General features: G+C 42.3%; 2 protein-coding genes and 1 pseudogene across 4 annotated transcripts; 2 read left to right on the top strand and 1 right to left on the bottom strand.

Moving 5' to 3' along the window:
- LOC4350174 (glucuronoxylan 4-O-methyltransferase 2) lies at positions 1-1,457 on the top strand. Its single transcript, XM_015760551.3, has one exon. The coding sequence runs from the start codon at positions 226-228 to the stop codon at positions 1,174-1,176; it is 951 nt and encodes a 316-aa protein (XP_015616037.1). The 5' UTR covers positions 1-225; the 3' UTR covers positions 1,177-1,457.
- A 1,352-nt stretch (positions 1,458-2,809) lies between these two features.
- LOC4350173 (probable serine/threonine-protein kinase At1g54610) lies at positions 2,810-8,385 on the bottom strand (annotated as a pseudogene). Its single transcript, XR_010737529.1, has 10 exons — positions 8,242-8,385; positions 7,023-7,735; positions 6,614-6,898; positions 6,218-6,535; positions 5,903-6,130; positions 4,980-5,080; positions 4,809-4,890; positions 4,235-4,512; positions 3,468-3,712; positions 2,810-3,364 (listed from the first exon to the last, which is right to left on the bottom strand). The product of XR_010737529.1 is annotated as a probable serine/threonine-protein kinase At1g54610 (transcript).
- Positions 8,386-9,318: 933 nt separating this feature from the next.
- LOC4350172 (uncharacterized) lies at positions 9,319-13,025 on the top strand. Of its 2 annotated transcripts, none has more exons than XM_015762458.3 (4): positions 9,319-9,982; positions 11,750-12,010; positions 12,239-12,477; positions 12,733-13,025. In XM_015762458.3, the coding sequence occupies exons 1-3, from the start codon at positions 9,602-9,604 to the stop codon at positions 12,428-12,430; spliced, it is 834 nt and encodes a 277-aa protein (XP_015617944.1). In that variant the 5' UTR covers positions 9,319-9,601; the 3' UTR covers positions 12,431-12,477; positions 12,733-13,025. The 2 variants fall into 2 exon arrangements, with proteins under 2 accessions (XP_015617944.1, XP_015617945.1); XM_015762459.3 differs by having other exon boundaries at positions 12,726-13,025.
- Positions 13,026-13,317: the final 292 nt, after the last annotated feature.

Genomic DNA, 13,317 nt, shown 5'->3' with positions numbered 1-13,317 from the left:
CACACACATTCAATACATCCTCCCCCAAAAAAGTACACAACACACAATCAACAACACAACCTAAAAGTACAAAACACCAACAAATTGCAAACAACCAAACAAATCGCAATGCATCATATCATTGCATAATCACAACAACACACCACTAATCTAAAGCAAAGTGAAAAAGAAAAGGAGACACTAGCAACTTAGCTTAGCTTAGCTAGTGCAAGAAGAAGAGGTGCAATGGCGAGCCCCATGCACGCGCGGAGGGCGAAGCTGAAGAGCCAGCTGGTGTCGGCCAAGGCCAAGCTCAAGCACCATGTCACGCCGCGCCGCCTCCTCCTCCTCTCCGCCGCCGCCGCCTCCGCCTTCCTCCTCCTCCTCACCCTCCGCACCCTCTCCGCCGCCGCCGCCAACACCTCCTCGCCGGCGCCCGTCGTCGTCCACCGCTCGCAGCAGCAGCAGCGGGACGATCAGTGTGACCGTGTCCCGGCGGGCGTGGCGGAGGCGCTGGTCCACTACGCGACGTCGAACGCGACGGCGTGGGGGCGGGGGAGGAGGAGGTCCGCCGAGGAGGTGGCGGCGACGGCGCGGGCGGTGTCGCGGCGGGCGCCGTGCAACCTGCTCGTGTTCGGGCTCGGCCACGGCGCCGCGCTCTGGGCGGCGCTCAACCACGGCGGCCGCACGGTGTTCCTCGAGGAGGACGACGCGCTGGTGTCCGGCGCCAGCCCGGCCAGCCTCGCCATCGAGGCCTACCGCGTCGCCTACCTCGCCAGCGCCGCCGACGCCGACGAGCTCCTCGCCCTCCGCGACTCCGAGCACTGCACCGGCGCCGCCGCCACCCAGCTCTCGCCGGGCCACTTCGACCGCTCGCCGTGCAAGCTCGCCGTGCGCGGCCTCCCCGCGGCGTTCTACGAGGCGGAGTGGGACGTGATCGTGGTCGACGCGCACGCGCCGCCGCCGCCGACGACGACGGCGATGATGGGCGCGATATACACCGCGGCGGTGGCGGCGCGGGCGCGGCGGCCGGCGGCGGAGACGGAGACGGACGTGGTGGTGCACGACGTGGACAAGCCGGTGCAGGACAGGTTCTCGACGGCGTTCCTGTGCGGCGGCTACCTCAAGGAGGGGGTTGGCAACCTCAGGCGATTCGCCATCCCTAGCCACAAGGAAGGAATGCCATTTTGCCCTTGAAATATTTTATTATCATTGGGTAAATATATACCATTTTACCAGTAATTAAACACATATTAGTAGCATATGCATATTTAAATATTTGTATAGGATTTATGTTAGAGGAAACAATAATATATTTGTAGATTTCTTCTTCTGCTTCTTTGTGTTCCTTTTTGTTGCCATGGTTTTTCTCAAATCTCAACTCTTGTTGATAACTTGAAATGGGGACAACATTTCGGAATTTCAAATTCACTGTCGAATTTGAAGTAACTATGAGTTAATGACATTTTTATGATCTAGGATTCATTTTGGTTTTAGCAGTAATGTGCTAATATTATCTTTGTTTTTTTAATATATGACGTCATTGACTTTTTTGACCAGCGTTTGACTATTTATCTTATTTAAATTTCTGTGCAAATATAAAAAATATTGAAGTCATGCTTGAAGAACATTTGATGATAAATCAAGTCACAATAATAATTACATAATTTTTTTGGATATAACGATCATAAGTATCTCAAATTGCTAACGATGTCATATATTAAAAGAATGGAGGGAGTAACATTTTAAGTGACTATGTGTCGAATTTCAAACAATTGGAAGCTGATTTTTTTTAGGACTATTGGGAGCTGATTGAGAATGCTTCTGCCAGAGAAGGGAAACAATTGGCAAAAAGGGAAGCATGAGCTCTCGCGCTTCTCTTCTTGCCAATTGGTAGGATTCGGTAGGCTTCAGTAGAGTTTGATGAAACTCGAGCAAAATTCACGAATTTTGGTGATTCGACAGGGATTGCATTCCGAACCCATTCAACTTGTAAACCCTTCATATAGAATATTGACAAAAGAAGCTTATGTCTACTGGTGAATTTTGTTTCACCTATTATTTCGAGTTCCCAACTTTTTCCCTTGAAGAAAAAAAAATTATGATTATGCATTTATCTAGCAGCAACACGAACAATTAATCCCCTAATTCGATAGACACAAGCATTATTAAATGTTTTCTCATCACAAAATACTACAGAAGCTGATACAAAGATTTGAGAACTGAAAGGTCTGCTTCAGAAGAAAAATGCCCAACATGTAGAGAAATTTAAAAAGGAGAGGAGTGAAATTCAAGGGAAGAATCTGAACCACATGAACCAACAACTAGCAGACTCCGATGTACCAACACATTTTGTTTCTTCCAGTGATTGTCTCATCAGGGAAAAAAATGTCACAGGGGAAGACGACTGATCTTGACATTGCATCGCTACATTTTTCTCAACAAAAGCTTCTTGAAGATAGAATTTCAGAACCTTGGAAATGGCTACGCATTTTAGCAGCCTAAATGGATCTAGAGGAAGGTACTTACAATGTGAAGATGGAAGTTCTGAATTCAGCTTTTCTTTTTTTTTTTCTTCTGAAGATTAGAGATAGAAGCATCACATACCATTGCTTGAACAGGATGTTAGGAACTCCTGAGGTTGAGCTGCAAACACCAATTGTAGTTTCTCTTCCGGTTTCCAGGCAGAATGAAGGAAAACATGCTGTTACAGTTTTCTGCATTGTTTCCAGCTTCAAGGAACCCCACTACAAATTCCTTCTTATATCAAACAAAAGTAGGCAGGAACTCTGCCATTCAATTAAGGAAAAGGAAAGTAAAGAATGCACAGTTTATTTTTTTTAGATAATGGAAGTTTTATTAAGACTCAGTTAAATACACCAAGATGATACATTCCAACTGAGTCCACCCCCGGCCTCTGCATAGAATGCACACAGCCAAAAAACTGGACAAAGAATGCACAGTTTATATAAGACCCTTGCAAGAAGAAAAACAAGAGAAATAAGAGGATGAAAAGTTTATACAAGCCCGTCTAGCAACACCAGATGCAGATGGCATGGGTTAGAACAGCCATAACAAGGGGAAAGACCACAGAAGCTTGGTGAAACAAGAATTCAGGCAAGAATAAAGGCCAGTCTACGCTTTCGGATATCCCTGGCACTCTGTTTGGCCTCCTCTTCCGCAGTGCTGCTCATACTTTGTAACTGTAAGATGTACCTATCCATGACTCAATGTTGTCGAAATTTCTTCTTAGTTGCTCCGGCATGATCTGGATCTCTCACTGCCATCAGTCAAGAATTTCAGGTTCAAAGGACAACCTGTCATTTGAAATAATGTCCATGCCCAAACTCTCGTATTGTATCGACATTTCAGGTTTGATCTTGATCTGTAGAAAAAACGGCAATCAAATGACCTGACACTTTAACATATCTGCACTTTTAAGTGATCATGTTATTTTCAGCTACTTCATCACGTTTTAAAGCAATTACCCTTTTGAAGAAGCTCTGTGCTCTGTGCAAGAATGCAGCCCTGCCATTCCTCAACTGGAACTTGGAAAAGTTGGGATCTTTAGCTTGAACACACCTAAATGTCACAACTATTTCTTCTTGTTAAGGCGTGCTTTGCGCATGGCTGCTTGGATGTTCCTGTCATGCTCCTTGAGCATCTCCTCTATGTTTCCTTCTGGTGTAACCAGTGAACCAGAGTGATGCGTTCTGTTCTTAACCCTACAGCTCTGGAGAGATAAAAGCAAAACAAAAAAAATGACTACTGTTAGTTAAGAGATAAATGGTTTGGTCTTTAAATCAAAACAGCCAAATTATCAATTTAATTTGTTACATAAAATCAAAATCAATATGTATACAGAGACGACGAATTGATGCCCGTACAACATATTACACAACATCTCAACTCTCAGCAGAAAATTATAGTCTGTATGTCACAGTCAGCAAGTAAAGATTGTAGTAGAATATCAAATCATTGTACTATGACTCTTGAGACATTCAGTCCATCTTTTATTTAAAATTTCTGTAAACTATAAGTTTTGTTCACTTGTGGAACACTCTTGCAACAATACCTTACAACATATATATCAGTAGCAACACTAACAAACAGGCAATGACACTAAACCTTACATGAGGGATGTCCTTTAAGCTGATATTCTTATGTGCTTTTCATCTGACCAGACTGATGCTTTTGTTGACCAACCAAAGTTATATTAAAAAAGAATTAACATTTGCAGAAGTACCATCCTTACCCCAGTCTGGCCCTTCTCTCCCAGGTCGTTCTTGGGAGAACCATGCATCTTATTCATTACATCAGTTGGTTCAGGTTGAAGCAAGTCTGAGCTCCTTGTCGTCAAGATAGTGGAATATGCTATCCGCACAGAGTTGTACTTACATCCAGGTACTTCACGACCGTCATTGAATCACCCCTGTTGTTCCATGTGGCGTTAAGTCCAGGAGATCGCACCCTTGTAGCTAATGTCCGTGGATCACCTTGCGGGTGGAGATTTCCACTGATATATGTATGTTTCTGCACGATGATAAAGCTTGGTGAGTTAACCTCTAGTGCTTATTTTGAGCTAATGTATAGGAGATGATTAGTAGCGTCAAATATATGAAGATGTTCCATCAAGCATGAGCATGTATAATTGGAGAGCAGCACATCTTATCAAAGTTTCTGCATATAACAATGATCATCAAGAAAAATTTCTTGTACTCACCTTTTTTTTTTTTTGGGAATACGCAAGGAGCGCATCTTTGTATTAAGAAGGAATAAAAGTTATTTACAGGAAATTAGGAAAAGAAGGAGCACATCTTTGTACTCACCTTTGGTTGGATAGAGCCATTACCACGATTTATTCTAACGTTCTCTCTTCCAGGTCTAACAGATCCTCCAACCTTTCTTTGCCTACAGAAACGTGACAGAATTTCAGAATCCACTAATAGTTCTTCTCAATTACATCCTCCTTGAAGAATAAAAGGTTGGGAAACACATACCTCCTAGCTTCCTCTAGCTTGAGTCTTGCATCGTATTCTTTGCTCGGTGGAAACTTTGGTAAGCTTGAAGGGCTGCAAGCAAGTGGCTTTCTTCTGAAAAACTAAAGTTTGTGATACATGGTTAAGTGCTGCGATGCAATGTTCTCCTAAAAGAAGGCTATGAAAAACCAGACATATAATGAAATCGCGGTAGACCAAGACATAATAACTTGTTGAACCATGTGAGTTGTATTGGCATGATACTGGGGAAAACTACTTCTGGACCAGTTTAGCATTTTTGCAGGCACTAGTTTGCTGGTACTAGGCGGTCAGTACAATATTTCCTCTAACAAGCTAGATACCAAATCAACTTTGAAAAATGTCTGGTTTCCACAACAAGTTGTCAATCCAGTACACACAGAATTCAACCTAAAATATAGAAAATATGCCTTCAATTGACATCATTTTGTTACTTCTGACTAGATCTATGCATCGTTTTAGGTATTCCAAAAATGGAAAATCATTTTGTAATGATCATTAGATCAAGTTAAAACAGCCGGGAAGAAGGCTGCGTGTATGCTGTACACCTTGTGAAGGTATGCAGCCGGCCTTCAAAACCACTCGCTAATGAAATCGAATTCTTATATATAAGTGGCTTAAGACCAAAACAAACTAAACAACAGTTAGGAATCAATCTGTTGTAGACCTGTTGGATGCCTGCCTTGTTCTGCCTTTATGTACTGGGCCAGCAAGGCCACGTAAGGCTGATTTCTTAGGCCATGACAAATTCCAACTCAAGAAATGTGCCTTGATTAACCCCCAATAATATTTTCATAAAAAAAGGACAAGTCTTTCCTGGGGTAGCCAAAAACTTCGTGTTGTACCGTAGTAAATTACAGAACACTGCACTGCAACCAATAATCAATTTGAGGGTACTAACTTACGTCACTCTGGAGAGTCGAGGCAGCTGTTCCACGAGCTTCTGGTTCTAATGCAAGCAAATTATCTAGAAGAACTATAGCTGGCTGAGGGAAATGTTTGAAATTATCTGCAATACACCGCCTATACTGGCGAGAGGGCTTGAACATCCCTGTCTGGGGCACGTTCAGTTTCTGCCAGTACTCATCAGAGGGTGATCCACAGAGCTTGAAGATCTTGTGAATTTGCTCTACCTAGGAATGCATTGTTGGAGAACACCATGATATAAAATGACATAAGGTACTATACTAAATGTAATAGACTAATAGTTGTATGTATACCTCAGTTCTTCCTGGCATGATTGGCTTGCTAGCAAGCAATTCTGCCAGAATGCACCCAGTACTCCACATATCCACAGAAACTCCATACTTAGTGGCACCAAGCAGAAGTTCCGGTGGCCTGTACCACAATGTTGCAACACGGCTTGTGAGTGGTTGCTGATTGTTAGGATCATAAAATGTTGCTAGACCAAAGTCTGCAATCTTCAAGACACCATTGCTGTCAATCAAGAGGTTGGAACCCTTCAAGTCTCGATGAAGAACTCCATTGCTGTGGCAGTGATCAAGGCCACTAAGCAATTGTTGCATCAAGCACTTTACCTGAAATTAATGAGAAAGGGGAACAGTTAAAATTCTTGTCTGCCAAGTGGTTAACTGAAAAACTAGTATCACAATCACCTGTGGTTCAGTGAACTTGAGGCCTGGAGTTGCAGCAAGACCAGTAAGGTCATGTTCCATGTATTCAAATACAAGATACAAACTTGTTGAAACAGGAGATGCTATGATCCCTTCCAACTTTATGACATTCGGATGATTCAGTTTCCGAAGAACAAGTATTTCTCTTGCCATAAAGCGCACACTTTCAGGATCCAAATTGACAAACCGCACCTTCTTGAGAGCAACAATCTTGCCTGTTTTAAGATCTCGAGCTTTGTACACACTACTATAAGTTCCTTCTCCAATCTGAAATAGAAAAGAAGTGATACAATAGTAATTAGGGATGGTTAAAGAAATTAGCATTAACAAGCACAAATATCAAAATTTTCCAATGAGTAACTTGTATTGTATCATCAACTTGACTACACACCTTGCCTAATTTCTCAAATGATTCTGCACGACGAGGGAACCAGCCTTGCACTGCCTCAGGGGCCACCTTCATGAGCCAATCTGGCCATACAGTATTCACATGTTCACTTGGGAACTGCTTAGGCACATTGGCAGCATTTAGCTCCAACTTCTTTCCGTATCTTCCGATTATGCCACTGTGTCCACTAGTAATCCAGATTTTCAGTCGATGATGTGCACTCAATTTTTTAGAATGATCCGACGACAGAACTGACTTCTCTCCATCCTCCAATATGTTATTAGAATTGCGACCATTTTCTTTCGACTGGATAGCGACAACTTCTGTATTTCCATCATTGCGCAATACATTGTCTACAGCTGCAGTGTCACCTTCACTTGATGTCCTGAAGAACTTGTATAAACACATGAACTTGCTTGAAGTGGTTTCACTTTGCAAAGTGGCACCATCATCATGTTTAGGACATTTGGAACAAAGTTGATCTATAAGCCCATGAAATGCCCTTCCACTTGATCGAAGGAATTGTACGTGCACTGCACTTTGCAGTGGTTTCCTGGTGAATGTCTTCATCCAGCAACAAACAAGCAGGGCCTGAAGCCCTGATCTTCTGAATGTAACAAGAGCCTTGATATCATTCTAAGTTGACATGATTTCGTCAACTCTGGATGAGAGTTTCAGGTATTCCTGCTTTGCAGATTGTGATGTGATGCAAATACCTGTACGAACATTTCCCCAAAATTTTAGAGCAAAACAATTGTCATCAATCATCATTATTTAGATAAACATGAAAGTAGAAAAAAATTAGTGACAGAAGTTGGTTCCAGAAAAACTATAAAGAAAAAGATCTACAGAAAAAAAATGTGACCAACTGACCATAGGTTGAATGCAATTTCCATCCATCCCACCAACCATGCAAAACCATATCTGTGCATTTCCGAATCTAAAAGGTTCTTGAAAATTGAGGCAAATTTTTTTCTTGACATCAATAAAACATGATATTTTACACTAATCTTTCCGTTGAAATTTTGAAGCAAAATAATTGTAAGCAATTTCAGTACAAAAATGTTTGGTGTGAGATCTGCTCGGAAAAATGATACAGCACAACAGACACCAACAAAAACAGTATCCTACACAAAATAGTGGAAAAAGCTATAATTCATTTGACAACTAGTGATAAAAGAATGTACTTTTGGGGATGCACATCAAGAACAATTATCAAGACCTGAATTCCTTCGCCTTCCTTTTCCTTTCAAGAAAATATAATGGATGAACAAATCTAACAATTTTCCCCACCTTCCTCTCTCTCCGTTCTAATCCTCCAATGGAGGAGAGAAAGGCGGGGATAACTATGAGAAATGAATATGGAATCCTAAAACAAGGGGCTGCTTTTTGCAATGCATTTCTCAGGACTTCTTTCTCTTTCCTTTCCTTTTCCTATCCCCACTCTAACTGAACTATAGAAGGGCAGGCAAAAATCTTAAAGATACTTTGCAAAATGTAGTAGAGAAAATGAGTGGAGGAGAGGATTTCTCGAGAGCTAAAGTTAACCAGTGTGGGTTTTTTTTTCTTTGCTCAGTTTCCTTTTTCGTTTTGAACAAAACTCTCCCCATTTTCATAAATGGATAGATGCAGTGGTTGAATAAGCAAATCATGGAAGGAGTATTGACAGAAATTACAGAAGATTACCGAGGACTCACTATGGTTTCTCCACATAATCGCGCTGACAACTCTGAGGAATGGTGATGCACTGGGCTTTGTAGTCATATCCTCAACCACCAGGCCACGCTGATCCATTGAAGATTATTCAGATAAACTCCTCTGAGGCTCTGACAGCAACCAAGGAAAGGATGCTGCCACTCGCGTGCATAAAACTGTAGCACATTTGCGACGCAGCTCAAAGGTTCATTCAGACCAACCCAACCCCATTGGCAATCCGGCATCACACCTCCATCTCCAACACTGCGACGTGCACAGAACACCTGAACAATGGTCAATGGACACGCCAAACCTGTCCTGTTTTGCCAAGCTGCAGCCGAAGGGACAAACACGTCTAAAATCTGACTAATTTATTCCTTCACGGCCATTGCAGAGGCACCAGGATGGGTGGGGCTCGGCTGAATGGCTGAGATGGCGATGCCATTCATTCATCCATACCATCCATCCCTCTCAGGCATTTCCTCAAACACCTTGTGCCCACGGCCTCCGGCTCCAAGGCAAAACACCTCAGCGGCCACCCACCCACAGAGAGGATCGCAGACATCTCTCGCGGCTGAGGAAATTCCAGCAGAAAATCATCTCCACACGAGTGCTGCAGAGCAGAGAGGAGAATCCATGGCCAGCTTCTCGTCTCGCCACGTCGCCTCCCGCGTTGAATTTGAACGTGGGAGGGAGCGCGCGTTTTCGCGTGGACAGCAGCGTATAAATGTGTCCTCTTCTCTTCCCCACAAAATACAAATCCTCCTCCCCTTTTATCCCCATCCTGTGGCCATGGCCGCGCCACTCCACTCCACCACCCCCTCCCCCTCCTCCTCCTCCCCCTCAAACCCTAACCCCACCACGCGCCATCTCCGCATCCTCTCCACATGGCGTCCATCACCACCACCGCCGCAGCCGCAGCCGCCTCCTCCTTCCTCCACCGCCGCCGCGTCGCCGCGTCCGCCTCGCCGCCCCCGCGCGCCACAGCCACAGCCACCCTGCGGCACCACCAGAGGGTCGTCGGTTGCCGCGCGGCGGAGGTGTCGGGGGCGGAGCCGTCGGCGGCGGCGGGGGAGGCGAGCGGGGATGGGAACTGGGTGCCGGTGGTGCCGCTGGCGGCGCTGCCGCGTGGGGAGCGGCGGGTGATCGTGCAGGACGGGGAGGAGATCCTGCTGCTGTGGTACAAGGAGCAGGTGTACGCCGTCGAGAATCGATCCCCCGCCGAGGGCGCCTACACCGAGGGCCTCCTCAACGCCAAGCTCACCCAGGTCCTCCTCCTCCTTCCTCCCAATTGCGCTACTATTCATACAACATAGTATACTCCCTACTACTACTACTACTACTACTCCAACTTATCTTGTGTAATGTCTTGTAGACTAATTTCCTATTCCCAATTTTTCTGATCCGCGAAAGCCAGAAGTTGATAGATTTTGATCTCACCAATCACATATAGAGGCATTTTTTTTGGTATATTCTGACATAATATGAACAATCCAATTGAGCATAATTGGCACAAACATAGACATATTGTAGCTCACGTAAGTAATTTTTTTTAACTACAGTTCTCGTATGTAATGGATTAAATTTCTTCATGTCAAAGGGATGGTGATCAATGTATTGATACTAGGTGGTACTCCGCGCTTTGCTGCGGGATTCATGTATGAGTATATGTTAAATATTGTCGAAATGATGAAAGTTGAAATGTTGAGAAAATAATGTGAGGAAGATGATTCAACATATACTTGTCGATCTCTATAATATAATATTATAGATGATGCGTTATGCTTGCATGGGATTTAAAATAGGCTAGAATAGTAGTAATTGCTAGTGAGTGAAGATGTGGCATGCTTGCATGGGTTTTTAAATGGGCTAGAATAGTAATTGCTAGTGGGTGATGACATGGCATGCTTGCATGTTGAGCTTTAGCTTCTAATAATTGTTAGTGGGTACCAACTATATAGAAAGTATAGATACGTAGCAATGTCATGGGATGCCTGTAAGTAGCGTCAATTTTCATATGGAAAAACATATCATAGAAAAATAAAATTGGAAATTCCGTACGTTCCACCGACTTCTTTTGCGTGTGGCCAGAACGTTAAGTTCACATGATTCTTATTAAAACATGGATTTGATTCACCAAATGTATCTTTGCTGTATACTTTTCGATAGATATAGCGCAACCCCAAGTTAACACCTAATTCCCCTGGACCCCCGGAGATGGAGAACCCTAATGCTATATGCAATAAAAATGGCTGAGGACCTTGTTCTTGTTAGGGTGTCAAGAATATGAATTGTTTGGAGTAGCGACAAAATCAATTTACTTGGGGAGGTATTGTCTAGTGAGCTTTTTTCTTTAGATATAGATATTGTCTAGTTAGCCGAGAGAACGTACATGGATTCTTTTGAAACGAACTTTTAATTTGTACATCCTTTTTCTTTTGCTTAGTTATCTGGCTTTCTGTCATATGTTCATTAGCACCCTTTTATTAAAAAAATATCGAAACATGATATGGATCACGTGTGACAACCAGGAGCAATAGATGATGCAACAATTTTGAGGTTCTGTAGGAATGCTAGGAATGAAATACCCAATTTGTCAAGTGTGCTGCACTTCCCTTGCTGAGGCCTTGGGCTATAAATTTGAACAGTTAAAATTGTTGTTTAAATTTATGTTTGTTTTGTTTGTACAAGATGAAAATTAAGCGTGTGCATGAATGTGATCTTAGGAAAATAGCTATGTTCGTAATCATTTCGTTTACTAGTGGAGTTAGTATGAAGTTATACTAGTTTTGCAAAGTTCTCTTACAAATCTGAAACACTGTGAGTTAGCCTTCTTTTGACCATATGAACTTGGAAACTAATCTCTATCACTTGAAGATTATTAATCTTTCACAATATTTTCGTATTTCAAATTTGTTGACAAGAGTAAGTGTTCACTTCTTTTCATTTGACTTCGTTGGACATCACTTGCTTGAAAATGAGATCATTCCAGTTCCTTTCTCAAAGATGTAACCTTTATATTGTTTGTCTTTCAGGACGGCTGCATTGTTTGCCCAACAACAGATAGTACATTTGATCTTCGTACTGGTGAAATAAAGGAATGGTATCCCAACAACCCTGTTTTAAGGGCTCTTACACCTGCATTGAGAAAACTATTCGTGTACCCTGTGAAAATCGATGGGGAGAATATATACATCAGTATCAAGGGGGCTGTTACCTCCGGTGGATCCGCAGAGATTATATTCAGTGGGAAAGCACAACCTGGATTTACTGCATCCGATGTCAATATCGAAGAGGTTTCACTCCTTTCTTCCTTACTTTTTCTCTGAAACTGTAGATCATATCTATGCTTTGCTTTGGTCCTTCCTCTGAAACTCAGATGAATCCAACTTCAGTATACTCCATTGTCTGCAAAATTTCACAGAGCTTTTTTTCAGATAGAAATCTGGTCTGTATATCACTCTACCAAAAAAAAATCACTGAGCTATTTACCAGAATATAATCCTCTGTTTTACATTTTTCAGGTGAGAATGGTGATTGATGAGGATGTCGGAGGTTTTGGTTTCACTAATAAGAATGAACTAATTAATGGGAAAGCCGCTATAATTGGCTTTCTCTTGTTAATAGACTTTGAACTTTTAACTGGGAAAGGCCTTCTCAAGGGGACTGGTTTATTGGACTTCATATATGCAATCTCAAGAGCTTTCAGCTCATAAGGATGCTTCTTCTTTGGTGTAGAATGTTGTCCATGTACATCACTCATGTAAGTCTAGATTTTATTTCTACATACCTTTGTATTTCATGTTATGTTTGTCTCTGTTTTAAGTACAGTGTAAGATATATTTTCCATAATCCCTCATGAAACATCTGAAGGTGTATATATTCTTCCTTCAAAAAGGGTATAAATATTTACCACTGCACATTTAGAATGGTAGGCTGTTCAAACGCAATTATCTACGAAAAAAAAGTGCCACATCCAACATGCAGAACACGCACTAATAACTTGATCAGTTTTCAGATATTTGGAGTAAAAATGGATGGGAAGCAAATGAGGAAAGCAGATGGTAAGTTGGTAACATAGAACATGTGATGGGAATCAACAAAGTGGATGTAATACTGTACGTAGAAAAACTTTGATGTAGTTCTCGTATGTAGTCTGAGCTTGTAACTGTACTCATGCTGCAAATAGGCTGGTTTCTAAGAACTTGGAGAGAAATCCTTGTGAACAATGAGAAAGTTCATTAAGGTACTTTGTTTTGATCAGACACATTGTTCATTTTTAATCAAAGAAAATAGTGAAATTGTACTGTACATCAGTGGAACTTAATCATGCAAACAGCAAACTTTGACCCAATCCTAAAGAACAAGTTCTTTCTACACCTTATTCAATAGAGCTAGAAAAAAAAACATACAATGGGCTTGTTTTGTTTCAATGCTCATATGGGCTGATTACCTAGATGAGTGAGACCATACAACCTCTGAAATCTGAAGTCTGAACCTCTTTGATGCCAGCCCAAATGTTCTGTTCTTTCCTGTGTTTGGGCCTGTATTCTGCCTTTCTGACATCATCACCATTTGCTTATTTCCACATTTTAACTCCATA

Source organism: Oryza sativa, chromosome 11 (genome assembly GCF_034140825.1).
Source record: "Oryza sativa Japonica Group chromosome 11, ASM3414082v1".
NCBI lineage: Eukaryota > Viridiplantae > Streptophyta > Magnoliopsida > Poales > Poaceae > Oryza > Oryza sativa.
This window is presented reverse-complemented; position numbering and strand designations above follow the sequence as displayed.

Excerpts from the sequence above, each read along its gene's own strand:
- LOC4350174 (XM_015760551.3), top strand. The coding sequence starts at position 226 with ATGGCGAGCCCCATGCACGCGCGGAGGGCGAAGCTGAAGAGCCAGCTG.
- LOC4350172 (XM_015762458.3), top strand. The coding sequence starts at position 9,602 with ATGGCGTCCATCACCACCACCGCCGCAGCCGCAGCCGCCTCCTCCTTC. Across the intron at positions 9,983-11,749 it reads TCAACGCCAAGCTCACCCAG|GACGGCTGCATTGTTTGCCC; the intron begins GTCCTCCTCCTC and ends TTTGTCTTTCAG. Across the intron at positions 12,011-12,238 it reads CCGATGTCAATATCGAAGAG|GTGAGAATGGTGATTGATGA; the intron begins GTTTCACTCCTT and ends TACATTTTTCAG.